The following is a 16,932-nucleotide window of genomic DNA, read 5'->3' on the forward strand; positions in this document are numbered from 1 at the left end:
CCCTTTTCGTCACTTACCAAAGTTGAAGTCCCTCCCAGACGTTCCACCCGATCAACGGGAGGCCGCTTTGGCAGAAATTGGCCATCTGCTAAAGAAAAGAGCCATCCAGCCCATCCCCCCAGACCAGATCGGATCAGGGTTCTACTCCAGGTTCTTTTTAGTGCCAAAAAAGACGGGGGATCTAAGACCAATTTTAGACCTTTCTCTCTTGAACCTGGCAGTTCCCAAGGAAAAATTCCGAATGGTCACTCTGCAATCTATTCTCCCCCTTCTGGGCGAAAATCACTGGATGTGTTCTATAGACCTCAAAGATGCGTACTACCACATCCTAATGGACAGGCGCTCCAGGAGGTTCCTCCGCTTCCGGCTGGGAGCCAGTCACTACCAGTTCGGGTCCTTCCCTTTGGTCTCACCACAGCCCCAGGGTGTTCACCAAAGTATTAGCAGTGGTAGCGGCCCACCTGAGGCTTCAGGGGTGCAGGTCTTCCCTACCTGGACGACTGGCTCCTTACCGCCCCAACAAGGCATCTACTACTATTGGCACGAGACTCCTTTCTCCATCTTGCTCCCAATCTGGGCATTACAATAAATACAAAGAAATCCAACCTGGCGCCCACACAGCTCTTAGATTTTATAGGGGCCAGGTTAGACACAAGGAGTTTAAAAGCCTTCCTCACTGCGGACAGAGTTCAAAATCTGCAGCTCCAGGTGCGGGCCATTCTCCACTCAAGTTCTGTTCCGGAGTTGGTCCTGAGGGCTCTAGGGTCCATGGCGTCTGCTATAGCACTTCTTCCTCTTGCCAGGCTCAATATGCGCATCCTCCAGTGGACTCTCTTAGTACAATGGTCATACCTTGCTCTCCCTATGCATCATCCCATTGCGATCAGCAAGGCTTGCAAGCGGTCCCTCCTGTGGTGGCTTCACTCCCCAGATCTCCACGGAGGCCGCCCATTTTGTGCTTCTCCCCCTCTCGCCACGGTGACCACGGATGCCTCCCGCCTCGGATGGGGGGGGCATTTTGCGGGCCGGACCGTCCAAGGCACATGGAACGATTCAGAGACCTTACTGCATATCAACGTTCTAGAGATGAGAGCAGTGCTCTTAGTGTTGTTAGCACTTCAGGACTTTCTTCTCTTGGGAACAATTGCGATTCAATCGGACAACATGTCAGTTGTCTGGTACATCAACAAGCAAGGGGGAACGAGGTCTTACCCTCTTTGTCGAGAAGCCATGAGAGTTTGGGAATGGGCAATCTCCACCAACCGCTTTCTAATAGCAACGCACATTCTGGGTCGGTCCAACATCCTGGCGGACAAGCTCAGTCGCACCATTCTGACCCCTTACGAGTGGTCTCTCAATTTTCAAGTAGCGGAACGCATATTCGCACGGTGGGGAACTCCTTCATGCGATCTTTTTGCCTCTCCCTCAAACACCAAGTGTGACAGTTTTTTCGCTCTGATACCTCCTCCAGGAGGTTCTCCAAGAGACGCTCTGGTGCATGCTTGGCCACCCGGTCTTCTGTATGCTTATCCACCCTTGCCTCTGATGCTCCAAGTTCTTCAGAAAGCCTCTCGGGTGGGTTGCAGAATGATTCTCATTGCTCCATTTTGGCCTCGACAGATCTGGTTCCCCTTCCTAAGGTCTCACTCGGTGAATCCTCCTTGGATTCTAGATCCCATTCCGGATCTGATATCTCATCCATCCTGCATATCTCCTCCGAACCTGGACAACCTGAAGCTGACCGCTTGGCTGCTCCAGTTCCACTCTTGATCAGGAGTCGGGGTATTTCGTCCCCTGTTAAGGCGATCCTGGTGGCAGCTCATAAACCGTCCACTAGGAAAGTCTACCGCAGCAAGTGGAAACGGTTTTCTTTGTGGGCGGGCGGCAAGGCCTGAATCCTTCACAGTTCCTCTCCCTTTAGTGCTTGATTTCTTAACCACTCTTTTTAACGATGGTGCCAGCAGTTCCACAGTCAAAGTACAACTGGCGGCAATCTCACATTATCACATTGGTCATGACTCTAGTCCACTCATGTCAGCCAAGTTGTGTAAAATTTTCCTTAAAGGTACTTTCCTTCTCAGGTCCCCTGTAAAACAAGCGGTTCCTCCATGGGACCTTTCCTTAGTTCTCCAGGCCTTGACCGCCCTTCGAACCAGCGGCTACGGTGGATCTCAAATTCTTGTCTTTCAAGACAGCCTTTTTAGTAGCCATTACATCGGCCAAGAGAGTTTCAGAGCTCCAAGCATTATCAGCTAAACCTCCTTACTTGGTCTTTCATCCGGACTGTGTTTACCTCAGGACCAACCCGTCCTTTCTTCCTAAAGTAGCTTCTGAAGCAAACATTAATCAATCCATTAACCTCCCTGTTTTCTTTCCTAAATATGAAAACAAAGGTGAATATAAGCTTCACTCCTTAGATGTTCACAGGCAACTTAGATTTTATCTAAACAGAACAGCTGGTCATAGGCAATCCGACCAGTTGTTCATTTCCTTTGCTAAATTTAATTTGGGCAAGCCAATTTCTAAAGTCTCTCTGTCTCGCTGGATTTCACAGTGTATCTTACTGGCTTATCAAGCTTCAGGAAGGCCCACACCGGAGGGTGTACACGCCCATTCAACCCGGTCAGTATCTACCTCGGCAGCCTTTAAGGCTAGGATTCCTCTAGATGATATTTGTGCAGCAGCCACGTGGGCTTCATCTCATACTTTTATTTCCCACTACAAGTTGGATCTTGCATCTAGGGGTAGAGCATCCTTTGGCTCCGTGGTGCTCCGGAATATCCTTCCATGATGGCCGCCCAAGATTCAGGTAGCTGGGGACTCTGCCCCACAGGTTGCAGACAAATGAATCTCCTACTTCAGATTTAGAAGTTATGTACTCACCATAACGTTCCATCTGAGTAGGTGTATTCATTTGTCTGCAACCATCCCGCCCTCCTATCCCCCTGGCCTTTCAGTTTCCTGCATATTATGTGTTACCCTTTTCAGGGTGTTCTTGCTGTTGGCAAACTCGATCTGAGGTCTTGAGGGTAGAGCAGGGTATTATGGGTGAGGGGAGGAGCTGAGAGCTTGGATCCATAGCTGGTAAACCATGCCGGTTCGGATCCGATATCAGATCCATAACCCACAGGTTGCAGACAAATGAATACACCTACTCAGATGGAACGTTATGGTGAGTACATAACTTCTAATTTCTGAATAATAATAAGCATAAATCAACAGTATAAAAATATGACAGAAACCAGAACATTCTGCAAAATCAAGGACAGATGAAAAGCCACTGAAGTACTTGTGTCTACCTTGGATGGGGGGATAGTCTTGCACATTTACACTGCATAACTGCTCCTTGCCTTGCTTGGACACATCCAGAGTCACAACATGGGGGAGTGGGGTGCAACAAGTATGTCACAATTTGAAATGTCTCTGGCTGATTGCGGTGGCCCTGAGACATTTGACATACCTCTCAACCTCAGAGCAAGAAATCTGGACAAAGCCATACACAGAAGTGGGACAAAGGCCCAAAAATAAGGACAATTTTTAAATATTGCTCTTATAAACTTAGAAAGATAATAGAACAGTAGGTCTTGCATTAGTATGAATTTTCTGAAGGGTATGAAATCTGAAAATGAAATGTCTGTCATTATTTTCTATCTTCAGTCTTTAATGGATTGCCACTAATTTGCCAAAAAACACAACTTTATGAAAAATGAACCAAGAATGTGATGCAAAAATATAAAATAGCCACACAATACAGCTGGAAACCTGTCAAAGAAGGGACACTTTTTAATATTAGTACTGCTAACTTGAGCAGCTGACAAAATAAAAGAATCTACATGCATTTCTGAAATAAAAGTAATCTATAACTGATTATTACAGTTATTTATTAATTGTAAAACCCTCCATGTTTTTTTCCAAAATTGCCATTTTGAGGAGGGATTATTAGGGGAAGAGCAACATTTTGAGCCAAAATCAGGGACACTTGAGAGGTTTGGATATGCCTAATTCTATAAAGCAATTTATTTGCATGTACCTCTCAACCTGTTAATGTAGGAAATCTGGACAAGGCCAAATATATTGGGGGAACATATAAACAATACTAAAAATTGCTCTTGTATAAACTGAGACAGTTGATAGAATAACATGTCTTGCTTTAGCATGCATTTTGCGGAAGGTTATGAAGTCTGAAACTCAGTGTCTGCCATTATTTAGTGACTTCATTCCTAAATGATTTGCCAGAAAACCACAAATTTTATGAGGAACAAACCAAAAATAAGAAGCAAAAATCTATTCATTCTGCAAAAATCCAGACAGTTGAAAGGTTTTTATTCAGCTGGGGCTGTCTTTGAGTTTGCTGCCCTTCCCCCCTCACAAAATCATGGTCGAATGGAGCTTCCACCCCTACAGCCATTCCAATGAACCATTACTTGGCTATTTCACCCCATGTACCATAAACACTAATGTGCATACTGCTTTACTTCTGCAATGATTTGGACTTCATTTGTAAGTTTTATTTTGCATTTTACAGCGAAAACACTAATAGATATCATATCTGCTAAACAAAACAATGCAGTCTCACAATGAAAACAGACTTAGCATTAAAACTTCTCTGCCCTTGAAAACTCACATTCACTGAAACAGCATTGAAACCCACATTCAAAGAAAATACATTTTGCCAATGGCAGATAAAAATTTACTTTGGGTCTGGGCTGTTTTCAAATCACAGGCCCCTTGCACACAAAACATACACATGCTCTTTCATACACCTTCCTGATTGTATTAAATTATATTCCTTGTACAATACAGTACAGTTTTAGAGGGTGTTTTAAATGTATTGTTTTGAAAATTTTCCAGTAAACAATGACACAAAATGCATGCAACAATAATGACAAAACTGCCCAATTCAGAACATTTCCATCATAAAAGTCTACTCAAACTTCTACAGTCCACCAGTATCAGTACATATGTACAATCTATGAAGAAGTAAAATTCATCTAAATAATTCCACATTAAAGAGATCTGTAACTAATGAAGAGGTTGCTGCTAGCAAACAACTTTGTATTTCATAGTTTCATCTACAAATAAAGTGCCTGTAGCCCTTGAGGAATAAATTGCCTATCTTACACTAAAAAAATGATAAGCTAACAATATTGCAATAGGGAATGGATGGCAAACTGATAACAGGTTCATAATTACTAGGTATCTTCGCCAAAAGGAGTGCAGCATCTTCCACCTTTGCAGCACAGTACAGTATCAGCAATGCATCTATCTACTGTGCAAGTAGAACCCACAGCCTTTGTATCAAAACCAAGTATACTACCTGTTGTGCTATTAACAATGCAAGCAGACTCAGCATAAGCAGCACTAAACTTTTGCTCCCCTGCAGCTCTCACCTCCTTGTAAAATCTACTCACTCAGCTGTATCTCTGAACTTTGCAGCACAAAGAAATCTGGAGAAAGCCAACGTTTATTGGGGGGGGGGGCCCAAACACCAGGGACACATTTTAAACATTGCTTGTATAATGTTGGAAAGTTGCTAGAATAAAATGCTGTTACCACCATAAATTTCACTGCCAAGCCTTGAACTCAGGACCCTGTGCAAAACAGTCAGAGCAACATACCACTATGCCAAATCAGCTGTTTTGTGAAAGAGGAAGACGGAAACTTAAATGGCTACCATTTAGTGAATTCAGTTCACACCATAGCACAGCTGTCAACCTCTTAGGACAAAACCCCTGAACAAAGCCAATAATGGGTGAATACAGCCCCCAAACATTCAGTGAATTCAGTTCTCACCATAGCTCAAAACCTCTTAGCAAAAAACACCCGGACAAAGCCAGTAATGGGGGAATACATCTCCCAAACATATTCAGTGAATTCAGTTCTTACCATAGCTCTCAGCCTTAGCACAAAAAACTGGACAAAGCCAATAATGGGGGAATACAGTCCCAAGACTAGGGACAATATTCAAATATCGATCTTATAAACTTAGAAAATTGCTAGAATAAAAGCTTTTGTGTTACCATGTACTTTCTGAAGAATATGAAGTCTGATATTCAAATGCGTGTCATTTTTAGTTAATATTTGTTAACCAGAAAAGTCTGACTTGGAACAAAAGCCAATTTTTAGCAGAGGCCCAGGGAGAAACACTCCAGACAGACATGTCTTTGTAAGATGGGAGGACACTAGAGGAAACCCACACAAACACAGGGAGGGCATGCAGACTCCACACAGAAGGTAAGGCACCCCAGCCAAGAATCAAACCAGAGAACCTGTAGCTGTCAGGCAACAATGCTACCACTGCACCAATGCACTACTGACTTTGCAAGGAGACAAAAATACAGAAACCGCAGATTTTATGAGGAACAGAACAAGTATGAGGGAAAAATCTGCAATATTTTTACAAATGGTGGTGGGTAGGGAATTCAGGCTCTTGCCACCTGGGCCCAAGGTACAGGGTTCAAGCCTGTTCTCTACCCACCACCATATAGCACATGGGGCATTTTATACACACACACACACACACACACACACACACACACACACACACACACACACACACACACACACACACACACTTCATAGCTTCTAATGTACCCATACCTGCAATAATAATCATCTCGGCCATCACACACACACACTTCATAGCTTCTAATGTACCCATACCTGCAATAATAATCATCTCGGCCATCTCTGTAGCACAATCCACAGCAGCCCTCCATTTACGAACTGCACCAGCTTCTAAAATAAAATAAATATCCACACCCAGGCAGAGAGTAAACTACAACAGCCGAGTATCGGCTGTCACAAACTGCTTCTGAATCTAAAATAAAATACAAATCCACACCCAAACTGCTTCCAAATCTAAAATAAAATACAAATCTACACACAAACTGCTTCTAAATCTAAAATACAAAACAAATCCACACCCAGTGCCGGAATGCTCACAAACTGCTTTTAAAAATAAAATACAAATCCACACCCAGCGCTGGAATGCTCACTTTCCTGTGCTCTGTTTTGTACCAAGACTGCTGAACTTGCAGTCCAATCCCCCTCCAGTCTATGCGGTTAGCACCGCATAGACTTCTGGAGCATCAGCAGTCTGCTGCCTTCTTCCTGAATCTGGACTGGTAAGGCAGCAGTCCGGATTCACTTTCCATGTGCAGGTTAGGAGTATTAGGACTGTACCATTGTGGTTCACAGCTGGGGCAGCTGCAGTCCGATAGCACAAGCTGCCACTGTCCAGACCTCTGTCTGTGGCATCGTCATTGAGGTCATCTTGGTCTATCAGAAGTCTTACCGAAATGGACATTGACCAAATGATGAGGAAATTTTTGGATTTGTCTTGGGTTCGCACCCTCCTGGTGCACCTAACTGGAGCCAACAGCTTGAGGAACTTCAGCATTGACAAATTCCCTTACTCTTTCAACTTTGATTCTTTCAGGTCAAGATGAGTCTCTGAGCTGAAGCATCAGTCCCTGGGTTCCAGTAGTAGACTTGACTCTGAAATTTTTTGAGCCATCTCTGCATCTCTGTACCTCTGCTCTTGATAAATCGGATCCAAGGTCATCTCAGAGCTGACCTCAATTGGGCTAGGAAAGTTCCTGCATCCTTCAATAGGAGAGGCATTTCCTCAGCCCCAATTGCAGTATTAGAGTTTGAGGCTTTTGAACAGGTCTTGGTTGGACCAAGAAGTCAGGTGCTGCCTTCAGGTTTGCATTCGTCCCAACTTCCAATGGATCCTGTGACTTATTCCTCTCATTCGGAGCAATGATGAAAGTCAGTACCTTTCAGCCTAGAGGGTACTTGCCTCTCAAATTCCCAGTCTGATTCAGACTTGTTTTCTGAGGTTCCCCAGAGTCAAGGTCCTAGAAAAAAGACATGAAGATGGAAGCACTTATTCTATTCCCCAGAGTCTCTCATTAAAGACACAGTACTAGATGAAGGTGAAGGTGATGGTTCTCCTAGATCCCCTGTAGAAGATGTCACATTTGGTGACATTCTTGAATTGATGAAACAGGGAGTGGGTTGGTTCAGTGAAACTATTTATTCAGATGCATCTGTGTTCTTTGTGGCCTTCGATACAGGCTCATCTACATCCTGAGTGGTACTACCCATGGATGCCCTCATAGATCATGTGACATGGCAGGCATGGAATGACCCTACTGTAGTGGAACATATCCCTAAGAAGCCAAATAGGATTTTAGTAGCACCAAAGGACAGAAAACATTGGAGTAAAGGGACACTAGTAGATGCCATGATACTAGCAGCAGCAACAAAAAAGGAACTGTCTGAGGAGAGTTCTTCTGTTCATCCTTCTAACAGGAAATCCAGCGTACTGGACAGATTGGGTAAATGGACTTATGCTTTAGTGACTTTTGCATTTAGAAAACTGAATTACCTTCTACACATGAATCGTTTTCATCTGACCAAGGAACTTTCCAAGTCCCTCATGGGTAACTTACTAGCAGATGTTCCAAAAAACAGCAGACACCTAACTGTCTACCCTGCAATCTACTTCTAACATGGCCATGCGTCTACTCTCCAATGAAGCCGATGGTACAGCCAGAGCAGCAGGTACCGGCATCTCCATGCATCAGCATGCGATTTTGCAGGACGCTTTAAAACATCTTTCAGTAATGCCCCATTTCATGGTTCCACTCTTTTTTGGACCAAAAGTTAAAGTAATGACCCTATCTGCCATTAAAATCCATTTCTCTACTCCACAAAGAACCTTTTCTATGAACCAAAGTGGTGGTAAGAAGATGTGGTTAAGAAAATACCAGGGTTATCACCAGAACAATCCTGGAAACAGACCCCGCCGAAGCAGGTAACTCGAATGGACATCTCTCCAGGGCAGAGGCAGACTGCATAATCAGGGTTGTTGTAATCTTTTAACTAAGAAACCCTATCATTGCTCCTGAAGGGTTACCTGACTGCTTCACTCTGGAGGCAGTTGGGGGAGCTTATCTTTACACCTACAAGCTTGGCAAGACATTACATCATATTCCTAGGCACTAAGGATAATCGCCAGAGCTACACTATTCCTTTTTTGAACTCTCCAAAGTTGAAACTAAAGATTTGCAATGCCCCTCCCAGTCAGTTGCAATATGCTACTAAACAAAAAATCTCCATTATTCCTGAATTACTAATTATGGATAACTAAAACAATGTAATACCTGCTGTGACACAGCATATCCTTCTCGGCTCACTCAGACAATACTATGAGCAAAATGCTAGCGCAACTGAAACTTTGTACAAAAATATTTCATCTTCTGCTAAGGAAAGCAATCCATTGCCAAAAATGTGCTGATTCATAAAGTGGAATATGCATTACTACTAGTAAGTCTTCATTCACCCAAATACTTCAAGCAACAGAGAAATGAAGCAGTCACTTTGCCCTCCTGGTCAGCCAATACATATACCACTGTGTCCTCCTTAGTAATCTCAACTGGCTCGAAGTTCAAACTTCAAAGTAGTGCATTGCAGGTGATCAGTACATTATTTTCCAAATCCTCACTCTTGAACACTGGCCACATCTGAAAACCAAACTATTAGTAAGTTGTACTTCCTATACACTCTGTAACATTAAAGAAAAGTGACTACTTCTCATAAGGCCATGATTCAAATCCACCATATGTGAAAGAACATTCACAAACATTTTCCAAGCTAAGGGGAATTACCTTCTCTTAGAAGACAGAGCAGAAAAATCTCTCCAAAATTGTAAAGCAAAATTGAGAGAGCACTTAAAGGAAGGAACAACCAGTAATTGTTTCAAAGACAAAGGCTAAGCAACATCCTGTTCTAATTTACTTCTCCCACTTTTCATTCAGTAACATTGATTATTTACAAAAAGCAGAGGATACATATGTTAGTCTTTCTTTGCTTCTTCTTTAATCTTGTTATGAACCAGAGTACTAGTTCACATTTGATATTTCTCAGTGAGTCTGTGACACACTGTTTACTAATTACAACCCATCATACTCATTCTCTGTATTGTTTCTTTTGTCTAACATTGTATAACTACTGGTTGTATAATGTAATACATTGTTTTCAGCTTATCTGGGGCCCAGGTCATGACCGAAAATGATCACAGGCCAGCTCACGCAGTAACTAACTACGTAATTAACTGAATTGTGTATTTAACAACAGTCAGTGTGGCACTGGGTATGTATACAAACTAAGTGGTCACCATGAGGAAGCGAGGAAAAGTGCAACTGCAACTCCAAACAGTATATTCCATACTGATTTCCATGCAAGGTGAGAGGAGTATATCCCTAGAAGAAAGTAAATTATCAAGTCAGCTTGTGGGCAAGGTATGTGCTATTCTTTAGAGTGCAAAATTCAAGTAACACTTTTTGAAGCTAATAAAATAGTGAAGGGTGAAATAGATTTTTTTTTAATTGCCACAACTCAAATACAGCCACATTATGGATACGAACAATGAGTTATACTGTGTTCAATACAGAGATGTAGCCTGCATTGTTTAATACATAGTAGTTTCTAAAATGGCCTACATTAAACAGACTTTACCGACTAAAGTGCAGCTGACATATTCCATACAACCAAAATCATATTTAGGCACACATTGGGTTATATTTAATGTTATGAAGGATGAAGGGCGTCCTTCTGCCCTTTACTTTCTATTGAAGTCATATTTATTAAAAAGTAGCTCTTGAAGAGGTTTTGGTTTTCTTTTATTGTGGCATCATGCTTTCTCCCATGTTTAAAGGTTATAAAGCCAAAATATAAAATTATGGCCTGAAACTAGAAAGTAAACTGAAACTTGTGCAAGTGGTGTGAAAGTAAAGCCAGATTTATGGCCCAGGTGACCCAAATTCATTTTGTGATTCAGGAGCTTGATGACACAGACGAAGAAGATGGGGATCACCTATTTTCCAGTGTGGCCAGTAACTGTTTAATAGTAGATTCCTAAGTCATCTTAAAACTCAGTCAATCTTTATTTTTCAATGGCAGGATTTTAAAATGGCTGCTAGTGAGGAAAAGAAAGGGAATTTCCTTCTAAAGTGCATTTATTCAAAAGGTTATTGTAGTGGAGATATAGGTACATTGCATTCAAAAAGATAATGATCTTCAGGATAGGCATGAGCCACGATGGAGAAAGCAATATTGCATTGTTTTAACAAATATATTCCCAGATGCCCATGCTAGATTATTACAGTACTGAAGCTTTGCAAACAATACATTCTAAAATGACCATCAAGAAGAAAATGGCTATTGTATGTCTAAACATAACACATTTCAGGGAGGCCACTTGTATATGAAAACAAAACTGAAAAGTGGATGGAATTAATGCTTCTCAGGAACAGGTAGGTTCAAAACCCCAAACTGTTACCATTAGGTCTGTGAGTAAAAATTTGTAATATACTGATACTCTGCAACTAATGTGTAAAGAGTATTTTAATACTAACTAGTCATCACAAAATTAGTGCTCCTATACAGTAACATTTTGAATGACCAGTGGATATTGAATATTGTATTGTATTGTGATGCTACAATAGTTTTTAAGGAAGAAATGTTCTAAGAATAACCACTGTGTGGTAGAAATGTTGCAGCTACAATGTAAACTTTCCAGTATGGCTAGTGTGAATTCAGTATCCCCACAAAAATAGATTCCAAGATAATTAGTTTGGGAAGTACTCAGTGAACCAGACTACCTTGAATGTGCCTCTGCCTGTGTCAAGCAAAACCTTAATGCAGTATCCACCAAATATCAACAATTCTTTTACAAAACACAACTGGAAAATGTCTCCATCCTAATCAAGCCAGAGTTTTATTCCCTACAATGGTCTCAAAACTAAGGGCCACTGAGCCTCACACAGTAGTATCTATTTTCAGCATGAAGTGATTTCACACAGTTCAGTAATTCATGTATCGGTAAGCCTGGTTATGGCAAAGCAAGCAAAATAAGCACTACAAAGGGCACACAGTATTGAATGTCTGTGTAAATGAATTCACCAATGACCCTGATGGAAGATAAATAGAGTTTATATTTAAAGATGATCACAAAGCAAACACTTAAAAAAGCAGGAAATCAGAGACAGGAGTGAACACTCTCTTAATATTCTGATCCCTTTGTGAGTTAAAAAGGTTCTTATTTCATTGCATAGATTGTGATTCTAGGATAAGAACCACTTTAAATTTACAATGAAGTATATAACACTGTTGAAAAACCTATTATATAAAAGTGTGCAAGGCATGCATTCTTAGGGGCAGGCATTACCTTTATATACACAGCCAGTGTGGAAGACAGATTATAATTAATAAGGCAAAATATTTCAGAGATGTACCTGTTACACATTTACAGCTGCAGCAAGCAAATGGTAGAGGCAATATGTTAGTTTTGCTTTGCTTTTTCATTAATCATGCTACATGCTAGAATACTGGCCTGTATTTCTCAGTGAGCCTATGACACTAGAATTTGACACTTGGAGATTATTCATTATTTTAATTGTAAAGACTGCTGACTATGGTAATGAGATTACTTATATCATTTTAGTAATTATCTTTCCAGTTTTTATCTTTTGTGTGCAAATGGATAAATATCTCTCTCCTTGTCTTGTTCCTTGAGCAGCATCTTAATAAATCCTGGGAACCATGTCAAGATTCAGGAAGGCACCCTCGGATTCTTCATTGCAAGTGATGCCAAAGAAGTCAAAAGGTAATGCATGTTCTGCCAGCATAACCAGTATTTCTCAACCAAACACAGTGAAAGTGCTTAGTTATTCATTACCAGTTCGATAAACTCTAGTACTACTTAATCTGAACTGTAATGGTTTCTGGGGAAGTGCTTATCTTATGTTCTGGGATACTTGAAATACAGAGTGTAAGTGTCAAACAGTGATTAAGTTTGTCAGGGAATAGAAATGCTTCAATAGCCCTACTTATAAAATCCCAGCTTTCTCTGTCAAATGCTGTCTATGCATCAGTGTGTTTCTAGAAAACATGCTGACTGAGAGGTGGACACAAATAACAGAATATCTAGTTCATCAAATAGTACCATAGTAGCTTGCACTAAAAAATGTGTAACTGCTCACCTTTAGTGGCTGCAATGAGCACATTCTAGCATAGTTTACAATATAATGCAGTGCATTCACTGCACGGAAGGACAAAATACATCTGGCTCAGCATAAAAATGGGAACACTACTATGAGAAGAGAAACACTGTTTTTGTGGGGGTGATTTGATGGGGATAATACATATTGGGTGGAGAAGGTGGAGTTTGTGTCAGAGGGTATTTTTGAACATCTTTATTGAATTATCACCTACGGCACAGGCAAACTTACATTTATATAAAAGAAAATAAACCATATTAGCACATTCTCAGTTACAAACATTATACATCACATATATTTATACTATTGTTAATGCAACATTACATAAATTGCTCAATTCCTGAATTCCCTTAAACCTCACTCCTCCTCCAAAACATTATTATTCATGTATTGTTACCATAATTTCTGTTTTTTTTTCAATGTAATTTGTATCTACCTTTCTGTAAAGATCCCATTTCCAATAATTGTATCTCTATTACAATATTCAAATACAGTTGGTTTAGACTTTGATTTCCATTTTCTAGTAATTGTTTTTTGAGAACCACAAAAATTAAACTTAGAAAGATGTTACTTTGTCTAGGCAATTCACATCATTTCCTTAGTTATGCCCATTTTCTGACACAATATTTTTGACAGAATACTCTGCAGGGAACTTTTCAATTCACATCCTATAAACCAAAACATAATTTCCTTAGTTACGCCCATTTTCTGACACAATATTTTTGACAGAATACTCTGCAGGGAACTTTTAAAGTCTGCCAACTCATTACACCCTCCAAACATATGTTTTCAGTTAATTTTTTCTTACTCATCACACCTCCAACATTTGCCATCTGCCCAAGGAAACATTCTTTGGATTCTGCTTGAGATTTAAAAATACCTATGGAAATAATTCCAAGTAAAAATCTTAAATCTTCTAGACTCTGTTACATATTTGGGAGCCATACATATGTCTTCCCATTGTTTCCTTGTGAAATGCTTATCCAATCTCTCTTCCCAATTTTTTATAACTTTGTCTGATTGGTTCCTATACGTATCATGCAATATTTTATATGCCGTACTAATTATCCCTTTGTGAACAGCAACTTCTGTTCTAATTTCACCTAAAAACTCTATCAGAGCAGGTCTTTCACTTAGGATCCCCCTATCCTTTTCTCTTTATCTCTACTCTGATATCCATCCCTGATAGGGAAGGCAGTCTCTAGCCTGCGGTCCAAATGCCTTCTTGGCCTCTTCCCATTCTATTACCTTTCCTTCTCTAGCTATTTGCTCCCATTACCTTAATTCCTTTATCAGTTTTCTCCTGTAAATTCCAGCCCCCTCTTGCCTATTCTCTGTATTCCCAATCCCAGTCATCCCTATCAGCAAAATCCCCTTTCTCCATTCTCACAGGGTCTGTGTTAAATCATCAAACGCTTAAAAAAGCAAACGATGATTTATCAAACCCATGTATGCGAAAGCTTACAATCTCAAATGTTTAGAACAGTGACTTTTTCCACAAAAAAAAAAATTATAAAACATTACATAAATACATTATATAAAGTGAGGGGCTGTGCCCCCCACCCCCCCTACTTAAATATACCAAATCCGAGATCGCACTACAGTCATGAAAATAGCAAAGTAACAGATGTGGCCAAGCGATTTCTTTCCCAGGGAAAGCATTTGCTTATATGCCGTTTTGCTATTTTGGATTTCCGTGCTTCAAGTTCGATCAAGACGCATTCAAAATAATGCCTCTTTGATCATTTAATAGGAACCCTACTCACATTGGCTCAGTTCTTAGAATACTTTCTGCTGCTTTATGAATATAATATTCTCTATGGGTGCTGTTATTCTCCTTAAGGTTCTGCATCCAAAATCCCACTCTTATTTGTTGAATCCTCCTCCCACTTCATCATCATAATCCCTTCCCACTTTGAATTATAGCTTTCCGCCTGTTTCTCACACACACACACACACACAGATATATATATATATATATATATATATATATATATATATATATATATATATATATATACGGGTATATATGTGTGTGTGAGTGTGTGTGTATGTGTGTGTGTGTGTGTGTGTGTGTGTGTGTGTATGATCCTTAACTGTGTGGCTCTAAAATATCCCTTCAAATCAGGAAATTCTAAACCACCTTGTTCTATTTGAAGGATCAACTTATCCCACTTGATCCTTGCCCTCTTCCCCTCCCAGATAAATTTCTTTAACTCTTGATTAATTATTGTCTACAACCTCTCCTGTGGTTGATAAAAATATGCCTGACCTGTATATAAAACTTAAGGGACTAAATTAATTGATAAAAATATGCCTGGCCTGTATATAAAACTCAAGAGACTAAAAACATTTTCATTGCTTAGTTTTTGCTATCCATATCCATAAACAAGAGCTTCCTATTTCTAAATCTTTGTATTATCATTTGTGCAGTCTCTTCTCACATATCCTTAGCTGCCATAACAGAATTCCTTTTAATCCATATTCATAAATATATAATTTTATCATGTCTTCATAAATTTGGGTATTGCTGAACGAATTCATGTGTGGGTACATAGTTCACAGCTATAGCATCTGTTTTATCTTCATTAATTTTATATCCCAAAAAGACTTGAAGCTCTTTCAAAATATTCCATAACACTGAGATGTCCTTTTCTGGTTTTATCAGGTAGAAAATAATATTGTCTGCAAATAAAGCAAAATTTTCTTTATTACTATACCAGTTATATCTTTGAATCTCTGAGTCCTGTATTTTCTTTGCCAATGTCTCTAAATATAAAGTAAATAACAAAGGGGAGAAATTCACCCTGCCTTGTTCCTCTGTTCAGACACAGCTTGCCAGAGAGGGACCCTCCCACTTTAATTTTTGCCTCCGATCACTCATATGTAAACTTTCTCATAATGTTCCACAACACTATACTTTTCTGTTATTTTCAGGTACAAAATAATATAATCTGCAAATGAAGCCATCATTTCTTGATTACCATACTAATTATATCCTTGAATTTCTGAGTCTGTTTTTTCTTTGCCAATTATTCTAAATATAATACAAATAACAAAGGGAAAAGAGGACACCCCTGCTTGGTTCCTCTTTTCAAGAAGAGCTTATCAGAGAGGAACAGAAGTCCTCCCCCCACACTTTAATTTTCACCTCCAGTCCCTCATATATCCTCCTAATTAACCTAATTATTTTGTCAAGGAATAGAAATGTTTCCATAGCCCTACTTATAAAATCCCAGCTTTCTCTGTCAAATGCTTTCTATGCATCAAAACCCACCAACAACAGCAGTATATTCTTACATTCTGCTTCCATTTGGATCATCACTGTTCTATTAATTTGTCAAACTTTTGCCTTCCCTTTACAAATCCACATTGATCCATATCTATCAATTTTGGCACCATATTTGCCATTCTTTTAGCTATTATATACATAAACACTTTATAGTTATGGTTTAAAATTTAAATGGGCCTATATGAAGCTGGGTCTGATGTGTCTTTGCTAAAGAAACCACACACCTTTCTTCCAGGATATTCATGCTTCCCCTCCTTTTAAAATACTGTTAAACAAAACCATCCAAATCTTTATCACTTTCTTCCTTCCTAGCTTCTAGTCTTCAAGACGAATACCATCTATTCCTGAAGACTTTCCTGCAAATTGATTATACGTCACTGTTTTTATATCATCTTATCCTTTCTTAACGGTTAATTGTTGAGCTTCATCTACCTCTAACCTTGCCATACTGACGTTTTCCATAAATGCTTCCATTTGTGCTCTTTCTTGATTTCCACACTTCTTTGCTTTATACGTATTTTTCATAAAATTTCTGAAATATGTCTTGTACCACTTCTTTGATCTGTG

General features: G+C 39.9%; 1 protein-coding gene across 32 annotated transcripts in view; it reads left to right on the forward strand.

Annotated features, from left to right (window-relative positions):
- Positions 1 to 16,932, forward strand: part of KCNMA1 (potassium calcium-activated channel subfamily M alpha 1) — a 4,085,072-nt gene that overhangs the window by 2,500,524 nt on the left and 1,567,616 nt on the right. For all 32 annotated transcript variants that reach the window (XM_044055788.1, XM_044055796.1, XM_044055806.1 and 29 more), the window contains one exon: positions 12,593 to 12,679. In XM_044055788.1, the coding sequence (XP_043911723.1) occupies positions 12,593 to 12,679 (87 nt within the window). The remainder of the gene's footprint in view (positions 1 to 12,592; positions 12,680 to 16,932) is intronic.

This window comes from Protopterus annectens, chromosome 14.part0 (assembly GCF_019279795.1).
Source record: "Protopterus annectens isolate FY-2018-M chromosome 14.part0, PAN1.0, whole genome shotgun sequence".
In the NCBI taxonomy this organism is placed as follows: Eukaryota; Metazoa; Chordata; order Ceratodontiformes; family Protopteridae; genus Protopterus; species Protopterus annectens.